At 32.8% G+C, this 18,662-nt stretch overlaps 1 protein-coding gene across 1 annotated transcript in view; it reads left to right on the top strand.

The window, feature by feature from the left end:
- The window catches only part of LOC139481950 (multiple epidermal growth factor-like domains protein 6), a 54,168-nt gene that overhangs the window by 13,655 nt on the left and 21,851 nt on the right, over positions 1–18,662 (top strand). The window contains exons 3-6 of the mRNA XM_071265558.1: positions 6,853–7,077; positions 7,611–7,811; positions 8,853–9,026; positions 17,142–17,339. Coding sequence (XP_071121659.1) covers positions 6,853–7,077; positions 7,611–7,811; positions 8,853–9,026; positions 17,142–17,339 — 798 coding nt within the window. The remainder of the gene's footprint in view (positions 1–6,852; positions 7,078–7,610; positions 7,812–8,852; positions 9,027–17,141; positions 17,340–18,662) is intronic.

Here is an 18,662-nt window from a genome sequence, read left to right as displayed (position 1 = left end):
TGTATGTTGAAATGAGGCTTGAAAGATATAAATAACATGTAGTTGACGCTTCATACGTACAAATACCATTGTTAAGTAACATTTAACGTATAAAGTAGATACTTATGTCGCTTGTGTTGTTTTCTCTAATACGTGTAGATCCACGTTTCCATCACGCATTGATACGGTTCGATACGTAGTAAGTACATTTTGTTACGTTCCGCTAGTCTATATTACGTATTTACTAGGTTTCTACTTTGTTTCTATTTTCGCTACGTTTGTTGTTGAATTTTCGAAAAATATGGGGCAGGTCCTGTTTTGAAGAAAGGATCACTACGTTTCGATACGCTTCGTAACGTATGTCCCGTTTCGCGGGCTCGCTTTCAAAACGCAGTAAAACGTAGCTCTTGAAACGTCACGGTGACAGTGTGACTGGAGCTTCAGCAATGATATATATATACTTCGTTTTTTTTTCCGAAGTCAAATTTTGCGCATGTTCAAAAAGTTTCAAAGATACATAAGTACTACTACGTAAAATGTATGACTTCGGCTACAATACGGAAATGTACGGACTAATACAGTTTGCCACGACTGATACCGGTCGTAACCGTTGCTAGACTTGCGTCAAATCCGTGAATGTGTGGCCTAGGCATTACGAAACCGATCTAGGAATTCAATACTTATGTATAATTACATAATTACTAATTTAAGAATGTTTCAAAAGTACAAATCTTCAATTATACGAAAGTTCACATATTGTGACAATAAAACATAATAGTATGGTATTATTTTTAATTAAGGATTATGCATTTTGCAATTGATAGTGAATGAATTCCTGTACATGAGTACATGTATTATATATACCACGCTATTTACGAGTTTACATATTCAAACAACGAATCCTCAGGATGAGTTTATTTTACATATGTTAATGAGTAAGGTATGGTATATATGTTTTGTAACATCATTCCAAAGTGGCCTGGGGATTTTTTATCCAATAAAAAACCAGTGGAAGTGTCCTTCTAGCCCGCTGCGTAGCTCGCACGAGAAAATCGATCCAGGCAATTTTTCGAAAATCAGCCGGTTCATTCAGTGCTTCCAAGTCGTTTAAAAATGGCCGTGAAATTTGAAGACGTAGATTTTAAGGACATTGTTAGAAACGATGACATCGAATTATCTTGATTTAAGTTGATTTAATTTTCTGGGAGCCTGATAATTTTTAGAACAAAATATTCCCACTCTGATTTGTCATAAAAAAATTCTTAAAAAAAAAAGAAGTTTTCCCCAACCAATTTGTATTGCATTTATTAAATGCATTGGCAAAAATAATCTGGCTATAAACAGTACCCCTCCCCCCCCCCCCCCCCCCCCCATTTAGTGGAAGATATTAGCAAGCAAAATCAAGAGAATTGTGCAAATGATGATACAAGCATGAAAATTAGCACGAAGCATCATTATTATATACATTTTAAGAAAAAACTGCTGGCCATAAGAACATTAAATTTTTTCAAGATGGCCACCACCTTTTCTAAAATGTCTGTTTTTTTCAAGATTGAAATACTTATTTTTTCTGGAAAACGTTTTCGTTGACGTTTTTTAAATAAAAAATATTATCAGGTTTGGTGGATACCTTCTTTACATGTAACGAATATACTAAAAATGAATATTTGACATGTTCTGGGTTTGCGCATGCGTGAAAATGTAACAAAATTCACACACAAACATTTGAACTATTTAGTACATGCTTAGCGCTTTTGAGTTTTTAATGATGTTATGATTTGTTTGATGACGTTTTTAAAGGTTATGATACACATGCGTTAAACAATTTCGCGCATGCGCAAACTATTTATGAATAAAGAACCTATACACGCACTACAGGGGCACACTGATGAAAATCGTAGTTCTTCTAACAGATTAGGATTTGAAATTCTTAAACATATCTTGGTCGTCATTCATTCCTCTAAGCATCTAGGCTCTTCTGTTCGAATATAAAGTGTTACTTCTTTGACGCCACTGTTTGAAAACACGCACTATCAGTTGCAATGATCAAAGCATTCAATGGATAAGGTGAAAAAGGTGGTTAAGTTTCTAAATATCGGGAAAACATCAATTATAGCTGCAGATAAACCCTTTGGTATTGGCTTAGCAATTTTAGTTGGAATGACAAGATTTGTACAGAGAACATAAGTTTATCGTTATGTTTGGTGGATTGTCCATGGCTTGCTTAAAAATTCTGAGTGATAAATTGCGCGATAGTGGATGGATATGTGCTCTCACTGAAGCCGATATTGCAACACCTAGAATGGCATATGCTTTTCGAGTATGTTCAAATGTAATTAGGAATGGACACGCGCATCAGATAACTGCATGTGGTTTGCTTGAATTGATAATGCCAGTCGTTATGAAAGCGCAAACACAGAAAATATAGTACTTTTCAAACAGTCCATATCAAGCATGATACCAATCTTGGTATTGATCGTGTAAATTATGCAAGATATAGATTCCCTTCACAAACATCAACCACAGGTTGCAATGAAATTTGTAAATGGTAATTTTAAATGTACGTAAGACCAGCAAGTTGATTTCTTATATTACAAATGATCAGGCACAAACACGGAACAATGAGTCGTGAACGGCGATGTTAGTACCATACGTTTATTCTTTCGAGACGATGGATGGTAGCTGGAGCAGAAGTCAATAGACTGGTAGATGAATTTGAAAGATTCAGTGGTTTGAGTCAGTCTACACCAGATGAACGACGGCAAGACGACTCTACGAAAACACAAACGGATTTCTTCGAAAATATTTAAAGGCTTTCTAAAGTGATGAACAAGTTTGGAAATCCATTTCTAGAAGAGTCGTCAGATTTGTACAAAATGTACTCTTTTAAGGAAATTGTTGATTCAGAAATAGGTAAGATATTTATATAAACTACAAGATATTGGGTCCAAACAGTACGATCTTTTGAAGCAAATATGTTTCGAAGGGAATCTGGTTTTTTAACCAAGAGTAAACTTCGATTTGATGTTTACTAAATTAATTATTTAAAGGCTGGGACGAAAACAAAAGGCAAAGTACTTGTGCTAGACGGAAAGTTTTTGGTTCTGGTAGAACGCCAAAGGTTTGGAGTACTTTTCTTCGTGTAGATGACCAAAAAAAAAACGGAATTGTTCAAGTTTCTTGCCGATAGAATTGCTTCTTTAGAGACTAATGAAAATGCTTATGCTACTCAAGGTGAACATATTCTTTGCAATTTCAATACGAATACCTTCAAGTTATCCCCTTGTAACCATAAAAAACCAGATACACGAATGATTGTCCATGATAATCATGCTGCTGAAAATGGTTGTAAAAAGTAATTTCAAGTAGTACTGACATAGATGTAGTAGTATTAGGAATTGCAGTACTCGCAAGATTAGGTGTCGACAAATTATGGATAGGTTTTTAAAGGAATAAAGACTTGCGATGGCTTCCCGTACATCTTATATCAAATGCGTTTGGTCCTGGTGTAGCAGATTTTCCTTCTTCCATGCATTAAGTGGGTGTGACACTGTGTCGGCACTTCATCGAAAAGTGAAGAGGTCAGCTTGGCAGACATTGAAAGTATTCTCAGATGGGACATTTTTTCCCGATTTTGTATGAAGACACAGACATGGACATCATAGAAGTATTTGTTTGCCTCATGCACGGAAACATCACCGTTTGCTGTTAAGGAGGCACGATTAAAATCGTTTGCAAGGAAGCAGCGGCCTTATGATGCTATTCCGACTAACACAGAATCATTATCATTAACTGTGGTAGGCGGAAAAGTACGGCCGCTGCTTCCTTGCAAACGATTTTAGCTTTCTGGGGCACATCAAAAGAGAAGCATATCAAGTTAGACATGTTTTGGCTCGTCCGGATTTATGCATTCGACAGGTTCATATACCAAGTCATGAACACAGGAGTTGGGTAAAAAAAAAAGACAATTGGAAACCAAAATGGACTTTGTTGGTTGCCGCTGATTCTAGTGTCATGATTTTTTGGAATGCGGATGCAAGAAATTTAGCTGTGTTTGTAACTGTAAATGCTACCGTTCTGGCCTTCCGTGTACAAGTTGGTGTATTGGTAACTGTCAGATAATTATAAGATAAGCAACCAGTCTTTCTAAACAAACTATATATGCATTTTAACTTAACAAAGTCAGTGATATCTCTTGTTAAGTTGACAGAAATGATAAAATTGACATTTTCAACGTTTTGCCGCCATTTTGGGACCGGAAGTCACTTTTTTATTCATGTAGGTATTGTTTTTTCGTACTTTAGGAACTTACATTGAAATATACCTATTACACAGCTTTCAAAAGATTTAAGAAATGTAACCAATTGAATATGACGCCATTTGAAAAATAAGCGGTGGCCATCTTGAAAAAAAAAAATTTGTTTATGGCCAGCAGCGGATTTTTTTTAATACCATTTAATCCACCCATATACCAAATTTCATGTTTGTCTCACGATTTGCACAATTATGTCCATAATATCTCCCACTACCTCGAACATTAAATGTTATATATATATATATATATATATATACAATGTAGCGTGATTGGATGTCAAAGTTGACTGTAAACTAAATGACAATGAGCTATTATAGGGGTAAATTCAGTAAAAAATCTCCCATTGACTTTAATGCTAATCTATGTGTGGAAATAAATTTATACCTGATTTACCTTTAGAAATTAAAGACTTTCATATATCATTCATGAAAGTACAAATGTAGTCCTATCTTTTGCAACAATAAAAACATAGGGTCATGCGGCATTTTTGGGCATTCACATGGCCTTGTTTACAAACAATGTAGATTCGCACTGAATTCCTATACTGACCCCCATTACTTTTCAACTCTGTAGGGAAAAAAAATAGTACATTCAGCATTTATTTTTTAATTTTTTTTCAACTCTAGTTTTGATCCATCTACCATAAAATATTTATTACAAACATTATCTACCAATCAGAAGAGCACATGACTTCACTTTTAGACAGAAAGCTCTCCCCCAAATGGGCGGTCCCTGATGACGTATATTTATTTCCTGAATTTACCCCTATAAGGGACTTTTTTACTTCTTTTCCAACTTTTTTTGTAATAAACATGTAATGTATCCAATTTCCAAGTTCCAGTTTCAATACAACCTTCATAAATGCTGAATTTGTAAAGATAGAGCAAAATTTATACTACAGCCCATACTGCGGCCAATGTATATTTGGTATATAAAGTTGCGCATTGACTGTTTTTAAAAGAATGGTGTAAAATACTATGTTTAATAAATATGAATTGTTTTCTGTGTTTGCTTTGACCAGTATTGCAAGAACATCTAGAAACTAAAGTCTTGGTGTACTCTTAGTTAGATTTTTCCTTATATGGAGGTTTTTGATTAAATACCATGAAAAGACCACAAAAAGACTTTTCAAAGGCTTTTTTAAGCAGTTTCATACCAAATAAAACAACAATTATGTTTCATTATACTAAATCTGTGTTTTAATTACTTGTAAATTTCACAAAATGTCATTGACAATCACTCTGCAGAAATTCCTGTTACCCCAACATCAGGATGGGTTCTTCGCCAAAACTAGACAGCCAGAACTGAAGTAGAAAAAAGTGCCAAATATAAAAAAATAAGATTAGGTATAACCAAACTTTATATTTGGGAGATTCAAGTAACAATTTAAAATATTTAAAAGCCATTATTTAACATAAAAATCCAATTACAAACATTTCAACACTTGTTTCATAGATGAAGGACATGTAATCATGAAAAGTTGTCTAGTATATTCTTTAAATAAAGAAACGCAATGCGTTATGTAAAAATAAATGAATACCTTCATGCGGTTAGATTATTCGAGTGTTCAAATACTAGAAAAGTGCTTATTAAACACTTGTTCTACAACTTAACATGTGGAATACAGCTAAAAAAAAAACACTATGTCAAAGGGAGATAATCCATTTTTTTTATATGATTTTATACATTATGAGGAGAAATATGTGCAAAATATGATGTAAATGGGGTGAATATTTATGACTTTCATTGATATCATAACTTTCAAGTGTAATTTCTATTGTTTCTTTCAATCTGGACACAAAAACTGATTTTTACCATATACTCCATGCTTCTCTCACAGTACACTGAGTGCATCCTTGATAGCCGCAGTTAAAGATAGAAATTTGTGTAAAAGGCAACTTCAAAAGGTTCCAAAATCCTTCCATTACATTAACATTTACAGGAAATGAGTTTTGTGATTATTGTGTGGCCTTGGACAAGTACAGTGAAAAAGTGCATATTTTCCTATAGGGGTAAATTCAGTAAAAAATCTCCCATTGACTTTAATGCTAATCTATGTGTGGAAATAAATTTATACCTGATTTACCTTTAGAAATTAAAGACTTTCATATATAATTCATGAAAGTACAAATGTAGTCCTATCTTTTGCAACAATAAAAACATAGGGTCATGCGGCATTTTTGGGCATTCACATGGCCTTGTTTACAAACAATGTAGATTCGCACTGAATTCCTATACTGACCCCCATTACTTTTCAAATCTGTAGGGAAAAAAAATAGTACATTCAGCATTTATTTTTTATTTTTTTTCAACTCTAGTTTTGATCCATCTACCATAAAATATTTATTACAAACATTATCTACCAATCAGAAAAGCACATGACTTCACTTTTAGACAGAAAGCTCTCCCCCAAATGGGCGGTCCCTGATGACGTATATTTATGTACTGAATTTACCCCTATACTAATAATTAATGTCTCTAAATAATAAAATACTATGATTACAATCTGTCAAAGTGTGTTACAGTTCGATTTTATACCGGTGTCATTGTTATTGCAGAAGCTTCTCGTATGGATGGATTTAAATTGTATGTGACCAATACATCAACTATTCCACCTGTTGGTTATCTCTGTTATGAAGATGGTCCTGGCCTTCCGAACACCACGCAGTCGATTCCATGTAATCAACTTGGAAAATATGTCATTTATTACGATGATAAAGGATCTGTATACACAAACGGATATCTTGGACCTTTAGTTGAACTATGTTACGTTGCCATTAATGGTATGTTTTAAAGCAACATTAATATATTTCATTCGTTTGCTGTGCTATATCATTTGATTTTGCAATTTGATTAGGGACTTTCAGTTTTGAATTTTCCTATGAGCTCAGTATTTTTGTGTTTTGACTTATTTCATCTTCTGCATTAAAAGTTTTAGTTCTTAGCTGTGTCGATTTATAATTTTTAGACATCTTTTCATACTTGTATCCCGTCCGAATCCACATGAAAAAGTGTAAATTGCACATAATAGAACAAAGAGAGAAAAAGATCATATAGTATTTGATTATTTTAGGTCATACTAGTGTGAGATAGTAAAACTTCATAGTCTTACAATAAAAAAAAATCTGGAACGTATTATACATATGTTAATGAACTAGAAATTTAACAGGATTTTCAAAATCAAACCATTCTTTTGTCTACTACACTACTACAATTATTTCAGAAATAAAAATATTTGATGTAAGGTTTACGAGCTTGAATTAAATGCTTTTAAACATTTATTCAAAATCAATCGTTATAAATATATATTTTTTAGGATGTCAAAAGAGTCGTTGGGGAAGTAATTGCGAACAATTTTGTCCCGAAAATTGTATAGAGCGAAATTGTTTCCCTCAAAATGGTTCTTGTGTATGGGGATGTGATGCTAAAAACTGTTTAAGTGATATTTGCGATAAAGACACATCAGTTTGTACAAACGGTTGTAAACACAGAAGAACCGGAATCTACTGTAACAATTGTAAGTACTTGTGTGTTAGTATTGTTTCATACTTTACAATATTAAAGTTTTTCTTGCAGTGAAAAATAATATTGTTAACATGTTTAAAAGGTCAAATGTAGTACTTGCATGTACATGAACAATACAACGGTTGCAATATGTAGAGCAGCATATGGTTACCCGTCCGTAGCACCTGAGATTGCCCAAGATTTTAATTATGGGTTCGTGTTGCTCAATCTTCAGTACATATATATTCTATGTTGTATTTTCTGTAATGTTTTATGTATTTTGATCTTTTCTGTATTTTCCATGGCGTTGTCAGTCCATTTTTCCATGTTTCGGATGTTTTTTTTTGTACCTTTCATATCACTTTTACTCATAAAAAGTATACATTCCGTGACCAGTTATACAACATTAGTTTTCTAATGATAATTTATTGCTGTTTACATTTGTAAGTACGTGTGTATCCGCAAGGAAGGCATCTATTCCAAACAAAGTCTTGTATGGTTGAAATCAACTATCAAAATAATGTAATCGTAAATGGTTTTGAACATTTAGTTTTGGTCTTATTTGTATTGCTGCTATTTAAAGTCGCATTTATTACATTTTTAACTTTAATTCATGATCGCAACAAGATTATAATAAAAAAGATGTGTCTTTCGTATTTTAAAATTCTTATTCAAATTTAATTGGCTGGAGGACTTTAAGTCAAATAAGACATCATTCATTTGGTATCAAGGTTATTGCTATTGAAATGAATTCAGAAAAAGAGTTTGACTGTCCACTTTCAGTTTTTGTTTGCTTAATTCGTAAATTTGTCTATCCTTTTAATGTATCTTTGATTGATTGTAATGCTCATAAACATTTACGTACTTGTCCTTTAAAATGTTTGAAGGCAAGCATACCTTATTACGATATCTATCAGAAACTTATAGAACCAGCAATAAATATTCATATGTACAACATTTTATTTGACATTTGTATTTCTTATATTGTCTCCAATTACATCGTCAATATGAAATGAAAAAAAATCTAATTGCAATGGACATCTTGTAATAACAGATAACATAGCATATGACAGTTTAGTCTGGCAGGATCCAAGTGGTAGTCAACCAGCTGAACAAGCGAAAGACGGAGATATAACAACATGTTCCAAAACAATTGGATCTAGTGTCAAATTTCAGATTGACCTTAAAGAGAAAAGCATTGTTACAGGATTATTTATCATTCTAGGTGGTATGTTATAACGATATCGATTTAAGTAATATGATGACTTAAATATTGTTTCTTTCTATGAAGTAATAACATTAAAAATGTGGTGCACACTGAGTATTTGTGCCATTTTTTAGATTATGTCAAATAGAGAGAAAAAAATATTACCGGCATTCCTTCAAAAATTATAAATTGATTCTAAATTTCATGTTTAAGGAGTATGCGTAATAGTTATCCCATTCGGACTTGGTGTGTCAGTGTAGAATCAGCCAACTTCTGCCATCGGAATGATCTTTCACTGACACACCAAGTCTGAATGGGATAACTATTTTACATTCCATTTGTACAATATTAGTTCAAAAATCATTTACACTTCATAAAATCTAGTTTACAACGCTCCTAAATCCTAATCAGAGACTTCATATATCTTTATATAGCATTTATCTTTAATAAGCCCCGAACACCGCATTAAAGTTTGTTATACTAACATTGAGTCCATATCCAGTCGTCCTTGTGTTGGGGTTTTAGCCGTTGGTTGATATTCTGAAGGTTTTGAGTTTGAATTTCAGCATAGATTTTTCTGAATTTTTCCACATAAATTTTGATTGTTAGTCTTTTTCAAGTTAATAATTCTAAATGTTATTGTGATTATGCGTTCCCGTCAAAACGTGACAAAACAAAGGAAAGCATGCAAAACAAAAACAAAAACAAAAAAGATTGGTGACATGGATTTGGTGGTCCGACTCAGATTATTCCTGGTAGAACAAAGAAGGTAGGATGTAACATATCTATAATCTTATTTTTACCATGCTAATGAAATATTTTTTTTTAAATTTTTTTTTTCCTTCACAGACCTTTCTCGTAAAAAAAGCCTCATCAGACATTAAAATAAAGGTGTTTCCGTCAACATTTGATCACATGATAATAATTGTTGTTATTCTAATCTTGTCTCTTGCTCATCAATCCAAAATGCATATACATGTAATACAAATATTAAAATCTAAATATGAAAACCTATCCACATTTTGGTACATGTACTAATGGGTGGTAGATGGGAACATACCAATGACCTCTTCAACCCACACAGTCAATTTGTATTGCCTAACCAAATATAGCCTTTAAACAAACCACTTGGATATTGAAAGAATAAGGATGTATCACATGAACTTCCGCCAAAGATATTAGTCAATGAGGTTATGATGTGTACTCACCAGATTCTGATAAGACAAATCCTATCCTTTAAGGTTGATCGAATTTATTGTGCAATGTCATATTGCTTCTTCTGCATTCACCAGCTTGTCAAAAACTGCAGGTAACACCATCTGCAAACAAAAGTATTCTATAAAATTCTTTGTAAAATCAAACAGACCGCTGAACGTGGACCTCGCCGAGACAACTTATAATTCGATACACATCACTCCATCAAACAAAACTACTACCAAAGTGACATGGAATTTCACATCAAATTATTTCACTTTCTCAATCTAACTATTCTTTTCTAACACAGTTTTTGAAGAGCATTTTCTATCAGTATATAGGTTATAATAAAAATAAATAAATGATCAAAAGTTACAAAAGAAACTAACTAAAATGGCTTCTACTTACGAAAGCTCCATTTGGAGTTAATGTGTTTAGAGACAACGTATGTCAATACACCTTTCCTATATTGCCTACAAAAGAAACTATATTCACCCTATTAAAAATTTATTATTCGACATTCCGATAAAGGTCTTTAAAATGACATGCCAACTTATACATAAACTATTTTAACGCGATAGCACTCACCCGGCGTTTGACCGACGCACGGCATAACATTATAATTGACCACATTGGTTAATAATAACTACCCATTGCAAGGTCTTAATCCAAAACATTTCGCCACCAAGGTCAAAATGACCACCTGTGTCTATTAAGAAGCCACCAATGTGAATATAAATGACCACCAAGGCTAGTATTTTTCTTTTAATGTTGTCATCAAGGCAAATATAAATGACCACATTGGTATATTGCCACCAAGGCAAATGTAAATGACCACCAAAGTTTTAAACCCATCAAGGCTAGTATTATCCATTTAATATTGCCACCAAGGCAAATGTAAGAAAAAGTTAAAGAATAAAATTACGTTGCCGACAACACGTGGAACTCGACCGTTCCACAGCTTGGATAATCAATTTTGATTAGTTTTCTGAATGGTTCATCAGAATATAAAGATTTTCACGATTTAGCCAACCATTAAATTAACAGTTTGATTAAGATATTTTGATTTTTGCAATATTGTTAATTGTTCCTTCATAATTTCATTGTTTTTTTAATAAAGAACTCACCAAAACACCAGGCTTGACGTTTTGTTAGTTCAACGCGTGTTTGATTTCTATACATGTGCTAGATGACGGCACTGAGAATGAATACGCTACGGAAAGAGTCGGACTTCATTTCAGACTAAGTAAAATGCATCAATATCAATATATTAATTTACCTCTTTTACGAGGTATAACAACTGAAATAGAGGCGTCATAAGTTTTACTGCCACCACCACGATTTATGTGACCAATACCATGTGTTTTTACCGGTCATTGATCTTTATAATAACATTAACGGTATCAATTGTCTGCACAAGATACATATAAATCACACTGGTCTGTGTTAGTGTTAAGGAACTATGCCATTGCGTTGTTGGTGTACTCCGACATTCATTTGCAGCACCAAATACCAACAGTACATTAGGTTGGTGTGCTTATTTCTGTTCAATACTGACTTTTGACATTATAGTAATAGGGTTTAAAACAGAACAAGGAATTGTACAATTCTTAAAACTGAATGAACGTTGCTTACATCAATTAAAAATTTCCATAAAAATGATAGTACAATATACACGTATTTCAGTATATTGTATGAACGTGTGATAGCGATCGATGATTTTAGAAAATTAAGTTCAAAAACCTCGTAACAAATGCAAAATCTTGAACATCAGTTAACTAATAGCCTCTTAAACTTGATAGCTCACCACGCATGTATTTCCTGACAAATTTCTGACCACAATGGTCAGCTGTTAACATATTGTAAGCGTGTCAGTAATATATTAAAGGGTTACGTGCTCTTTAAAAAGTGTAGCATTATTTCTTTAAAAAAGTTTTACCATATCGATAACTTATTGATTATTACAGTGATGCTTGTTAAATAAGTACATTACGTTCCAAACAACTTGCCTAAATTTTAGTTCATGGCAGATTAATGTCGTATGTGTTTTATGTCAGCTATAGAAGAATTTTAAGAGAGAGTTTGTTTACGATTTAAATATTTAAAATATGTTTATTATTATCATTTTCTATTATGTGGCCTTTCAGATAGTGCCATAATCAAATAGGAACTAGAACCTTTTTTTTTGTTTAACTACCTTTGATTTGAGAATGTATCCGGTCAGACAGCACAATCTAAAAAAAATAAAATGTTTAACACAAAGCAGTTCCCATGTGTAGATGTAAATTTTAACAAAATGTAGAATAATTTTGTAATTTTGGTACCAAATGATACTAAATGACTTGTGATCATTATACAACTGTTTTGACTAATACTTATGAATAATTAAAACATGCATAACACTTAAAAAGGAGGGTACATTTTACATGTTTGTATTAATAAAGGCAACAGTAGTATACCGCTGTTCAAAACTCATAAATACATGGACAAAAAAAAATCGGGATAACAAACTAAAACTGAGGGAAACGCATTAAATATAAGAGGAGAACAACGACACAACATTAAAATGTAACACACTCAGACACGGACTAAACATTAGACAAAATCCTACGAGAATAACAAATATAACATCAAAACCAAATACATGAGTTTGGGATAGATAAGTGACACGTCTTATAGTAATCTGAATTCACACTCAAAAATAAGAGAAAACAATCGACACAACGGAAACACACACAGAAACGAACTATAATATAACAATGGCCATATTCCTGACTTGGTATAGGACATTTTTAAAGGAAAAAATGGTGTGTTGAACCTGGTTTTGTGGCATGCAAAACCTCGCACTTTAATGGCAATGTTAAATATAACATTAAAATGACAACATAATATTACAGGATTACAATACAAATAAATAGGAGAACGTATTATGCAAAGAAACACATGAATAATAGATAACAAAAGGCATCAGGTTTAAAATTCAATACGCCAAAAACGCGCCTCGTCCACACTAAACTTACCAGTGACGCCCAGATATAAAAGTTCGAAAGTCACAAAAAGTACAATGTTGTACAGCACTGAGGATCAAAAGTTGAAAAAGATTGTGCCAAATACGGCTTATGATTTATAAGATATGAAATACCTGTTTCAGTACATCTGCAATCGCATGAACTAGTTCTCTTTTATCTGCCATTTAGGATGTACTTAGGTGAGGTTAGGTAAAAATTAATAAATTAAGAATTTGAAATTGTTACTATAAGCTGGTAGGGCATTCGTTAAAGATACAAATACGCCAAAAATATTGATAGGTCATGGAGCTCCTTTTCAAGGTATTTGAGATCCAAAATATGGTGGAAAACGCTGACTCGGACTTTTACCTTATATTTGAATTGATATTATTTGGGTCTCAAAACAAAAGAAAGAAAATTAAGAATCTTCGAAATTTTTGGTAAATGACCTTTCATAAGACTTATATGAAAAAATAAATGGGTGTTATGGGGCAAAATATTTTACTTTGCATTGTATGGAAAAAACCAAGGAGTTCGAACATTTAACACGAATTCCAAAACCTAACTAAGTACATCCTTAAGGAACTTAGATTTTTTTCTGTACTAGACACCATATTAAGGGTTTGCTTTGACGTGCGATGATTGAACGTTTACTTGAACTTAAGAAAAGAGAGCTATATCCCTGCCTAAAATTTAGGAAATTAACATAGGAAGCAAAGAGGCAATTAATTAGTGGTGTACTTCAAGAAAGGTTGTCTTTTATGTGTATTGTAATGTTCTCTGAAATTGCAGCTACTTTGGATAATTGATGAACATTATACATAATAAAACATATTAAAGAACTGAACAACACGTCCCACCAAATATGGGGAATTATTTCAGGTGCTCTTCATGTGGCACCCAAAGAAAAAGCCCTTGGATGTTATGTCAATTTTATTGATACATGTGGAATCTGATACACATCGGTATCTTAGACACACAAAAAACGACACAAATTACGTTTTAAATTACCTTTTGTGTCAAAATAGATATGATCGATGCCTAACCAAAAAAAAAAGATATTTTACACAAAAGTTTCATCATGGTAAAACACATTTTTTAGATATCTTTTAGGGTAAAACTCTTGTTAATATTCAGATCAGGGATCGATGGGCATGATTACTGACAAAGTAATCGATTAATAATCGGTTACATGAAGGATTTTTGTGTAATCGATTAATTATCGATAACTCTGATTTTTTTTTCATAAAATCGATTAAGCCCTTGTCCCACTAGACCACGATCGCACTACACTCACTGCGTTCTTAAATTTATTGAAATCATGGTGAGGTCGCGGTATGAGCAGCATGAAAATATAAATTTTCGTTGTTTTCACGATAATCCTACGTCCTCATTACGCTTCGTCAACGATCCCGCTACAATCACGTTCTCAGCACGCTCTTTTTACGATTATCATGATCTTAATACGCTCATCACGGTCTCACTACGACCATACCACGAGTTATCCGATTGCAACACGATCTTGCCACGCTTCTACTGCGACTATGGCACGTTCTTACCACGATTATACTACGTTATACCGCGATCTCACAACGTTCTTAGCAATAACATCAACACCGCGTTCCGTATTAATACTGTTCCTTTCCTTATATTTCTGATTAATACATAAATTTCTAGGAAACAACACTGTAATGCCTCCAAAATCTACCAGAATACTTGGGCTTGGTGGTAGGGGTAGATGTTGAGGCTGAGGAAGCTCTGATAGTAACGAATCCTTATCCAGCAGAGATGTCGGACAGACCAATCAAACCTGAATCACAACATATTACTGATCCATCAAACTCAAATGACGATGTTTTAGTGAACGGTAGCAGGGATGACACAGATATGTCAAGCATGGTTGTGGCGCCGTTAGAGAAAAGCCTGGAAAAGAGGTCCAAATTTCAAACAAACAAATTAAACCATGAGACCTTTTATGCATGTATTTTATGTGAAAATGACAATGAGCATGATGGTCGTAGTATGAACGTATTCAGGTCGTAAGAAGAGCGTGATAAGGATGGCATGGGCGTGCTAGCATCGTACTTTGATATTGAACAGTGTGGTGTAAACGTGGTATAGTAGTTATGGAAGCGTAGTTTAGTCGCGGTGAAAACTTGATGGTCGTAGTGAAGTCGTAATAACGTCGCTGTAAGATCGTAGCGCAGTCTCTCCGAATATACTCACACCTTTGCTACGCTCTCGTTACGATGGTATTGGGACCTTTACGATCTTACCACGACCTTTCTGCGCTCTATCTACGCTTCTTCTACGACCTGATGTCGCAACGACCACACCACGATTGTTTTGAACATGTTCAAAGTTGGCCACGCTCATCACGAGCTTGAAGACCTCACCACGATCATGTTACGACCTTACGGCGATCTACACGATCGCACTACGATCATCAAAATTCTATTTTTTTTCACAGATCATATTGCGATCGTGGCCTAATGGGACTGCGGTATAAGTTTATCAAAAATAATGACAATATTGTCAATCGCATGCTTCAAAGTTACAAAACAATAATTAAAGATTTAAAACAATTATGTTGCTCAACTTTTGTATAGCGGAAATTACGAACTTTACCAAAAACATCATTTAAATCGTTATTTTCAAATTTTAAGTTGATAATTGTTTTTTAAATGGATTCCTTTACTGAAGATCAGAAATATTAAAAAATTCTTGAAAATTTGACTTTCAGTATGAATGAAAGATGTCGTTGCATTGCATCAAGGGCATATTTATATATTGTTTTTGTTTTTTGGCATTAATTCTACTTTCATACTGCGTTAAGTTAGCTTTTTGTGTTTTACTAATTAAAAACGGATTTATAATAAAGTTAAAAATAATCATGTTGAATTTTCCTCTGTAAAAGAAATGTAAAAACAGTAGAATAATTAACTTGTTTAATTTATTTAAATATCGAAATTTATAATGATTATGACATGCATGAATAATCGCCTTGTTTATATAACCTCCCTTATTTATTACAGGTTACAAAACTAGACACAATTAAAATGAACTCACAGTCAGCATCTATTTGATTAGTAGTCTTTAATCTTGATTAGTAAAGACAGGATGTTTGTTTAGATTTTTTTATTCACTATTATAAATGATAAACAAAATATATATATTCATAGTGTCAAAATTGGATACATATGTCTATTTCTGAAAAAGAATTTCAATGCATAGCCATTGGTTAATTGCTGTAAGGATTGTGTGTACTTTATAATTTTTATATCATATCATTATAAGGAAAATTAACTTTGTGTCTATTTTACGCTAAAATTATTGAAAGTTATGCTCGTAATAATTTTAATACAAATAAGCTTACAACTTCAATTTAGGACACAGAACCTAATTAAAGACTCATTTCTTATCTTTTGAATCTAATTTCTTATTTCAAATCCATTTTCTTAATATAAAAGGTCTTGGACTGTTGGTAAGCAAATTTACATAAATCCATTTGTTCCAAAAGTTAGGTATGAATTAAAATTTAAAAGGGGATCCTCTGAACATCTAGATATGTTATTTTGCTGATTTATGAAAAAGGATATTTTTTAATTCGATTTTCCATTTGAACTGATCCTAACTCTTTTTACATTTCTTCACTTTTCGTTTCTGAAGTATATCAACTCTTACAACATTAATGCGGTATGGTTTTAAATCTTGCTATACTATGTGTGTGCTACATTGCTTTGTTTCTTTATCATTGAACGAGTATTCTATTCATTTACGGCATTGTTCTGCTAATCAATTAATTTAGCAGTACTTTTCAATTCATTCAAATGAAAATATTTTATTGTCAACTAAATTTTGATAAATTGCATATATAATATCAATGAATATATACTGGTAATCTGAAATGAAACGTTCATTCTTGTTGTTTTAGATGGTACAACTACAGAGGGTTATAATACTGTTTACGCTTCAAATACTAGCAATACCTGGAGCAGTGAACCTGTTTTATACAATGGGACATCTCTGCCTAATGAAATCCACTTTGAATCCGTTTTTAGATTTCTAACCTTCGTACTTCCAGTTGGAAATCTGTCTACTGAACTTGAATTATGTGAAATTGGAATAATTGGTGAGTATTATTAGTAAACGGAACACACAGTGTCGAAAGTGAATGTATATTTTACCTTAAGTTGAAACGTTTAGGGAATTCACTATTTCTGTTTTATGTAGAACGTTTTTGTTAAATTGCACAGTAAAGACTTACAAATATTTAGAATATATATGAACGGTCGAAAATAAATATTTGATACAAATTTCATTTTCAATTATGTCGCCAGCCGTAACAATAATGCTCCTTGTACTGAGACCGCAATTTATCTTAATGTTAAATGGGTGAGGTAAATGAAATACCACTTAAAATAACTATGGCAACTTTTCGTGAGGAATCAACTTTTGACATATTAAAAGCAAAAGGATTTTTTCTCTAAGCCACCAGAAATCATGTAAACCAAATATCAATGTATACGAACTGAACAATAGTTTAATTCGTACAATCATATCATTAACAATAGGTGTAGAGTATGCGACATTTCGACTTACACAATATAGAGAGAAGAACATCAAAAGGTGCATCGAACGGTGTATATGAATATTTAAAATTGATATGTGGTATATATCAGTAATATACCAACCAACCGACCAAACACACTAAATACAATTCGTGGCCAATTAACATTATTCTTCGACTTCATACATTTGTATATCTCACATATTATAAAACAAGCAACCTTTCTAAATCAAACATGGTTGGGAGCACGAATCTACCAAACTTCTATATATAGTACCGGCGACTTGTAGTTTTTCCGTATATTACTCTCCTGGAGTACAAGAGATCCCCAAAAATGTTGCAATTTCAGTCTATCAGAGCAATAGAGTCACGTGACTGTGAAAATTCAGTAAAAGTACGGCTGAGACAAACCACAATTTTACACGGTCATGATAAAAACCTATTGATCAAAATAGCCTTGAATATACATACTTTTCACTCTTCAAAAAACTAACACGTCAACATGGTCAACTGAACGTTCCTCCTACTTACAAACATTCAATATGAATAGTCATACAATATAATTTTGGATACGCAAACGGCAAGCTATTTTTTATTGCATATAGCACTGTTTGCTGCAGATGAATATCCCCCAGATATCACAACTAAAAAATGAAAACCCAACAAAACCAATGAAAAGCAGTTTAAAACATCACAAAAATCCTGGGAAAAAATTATTTAAAAAACTTATTTACCATTTTACAACTATGATATTATTGTTATAATAAGGAACCCTCAATCCTTTTCAGAGAGGAATAAGAGGTCAAGATTAAAAGACAATAAATTGGTTAAAATTTATTATGAAATATCTCTAGAAAATTAACAGATTTAATATGAATTAGCCAT

Source organism: Mytilus edulis, chromosome 1 (genome assembly GCF_963676685.1).
Source record: "Mytilus edulis chromosome 1, xbMytEdul2.2, whole genome shotgun sequence".
Classification (NCBI taxonomy): Eukaryota; Metazoa; Mollusca; class Bivalvia; order Mytilida; family Mytilidae; genus Mytilus; species Mytilus edulis.
Note: the sequence above shows the minus strand (reverse complement) of the source record. Positions and strands in the feature narration are given on the sequence as shown.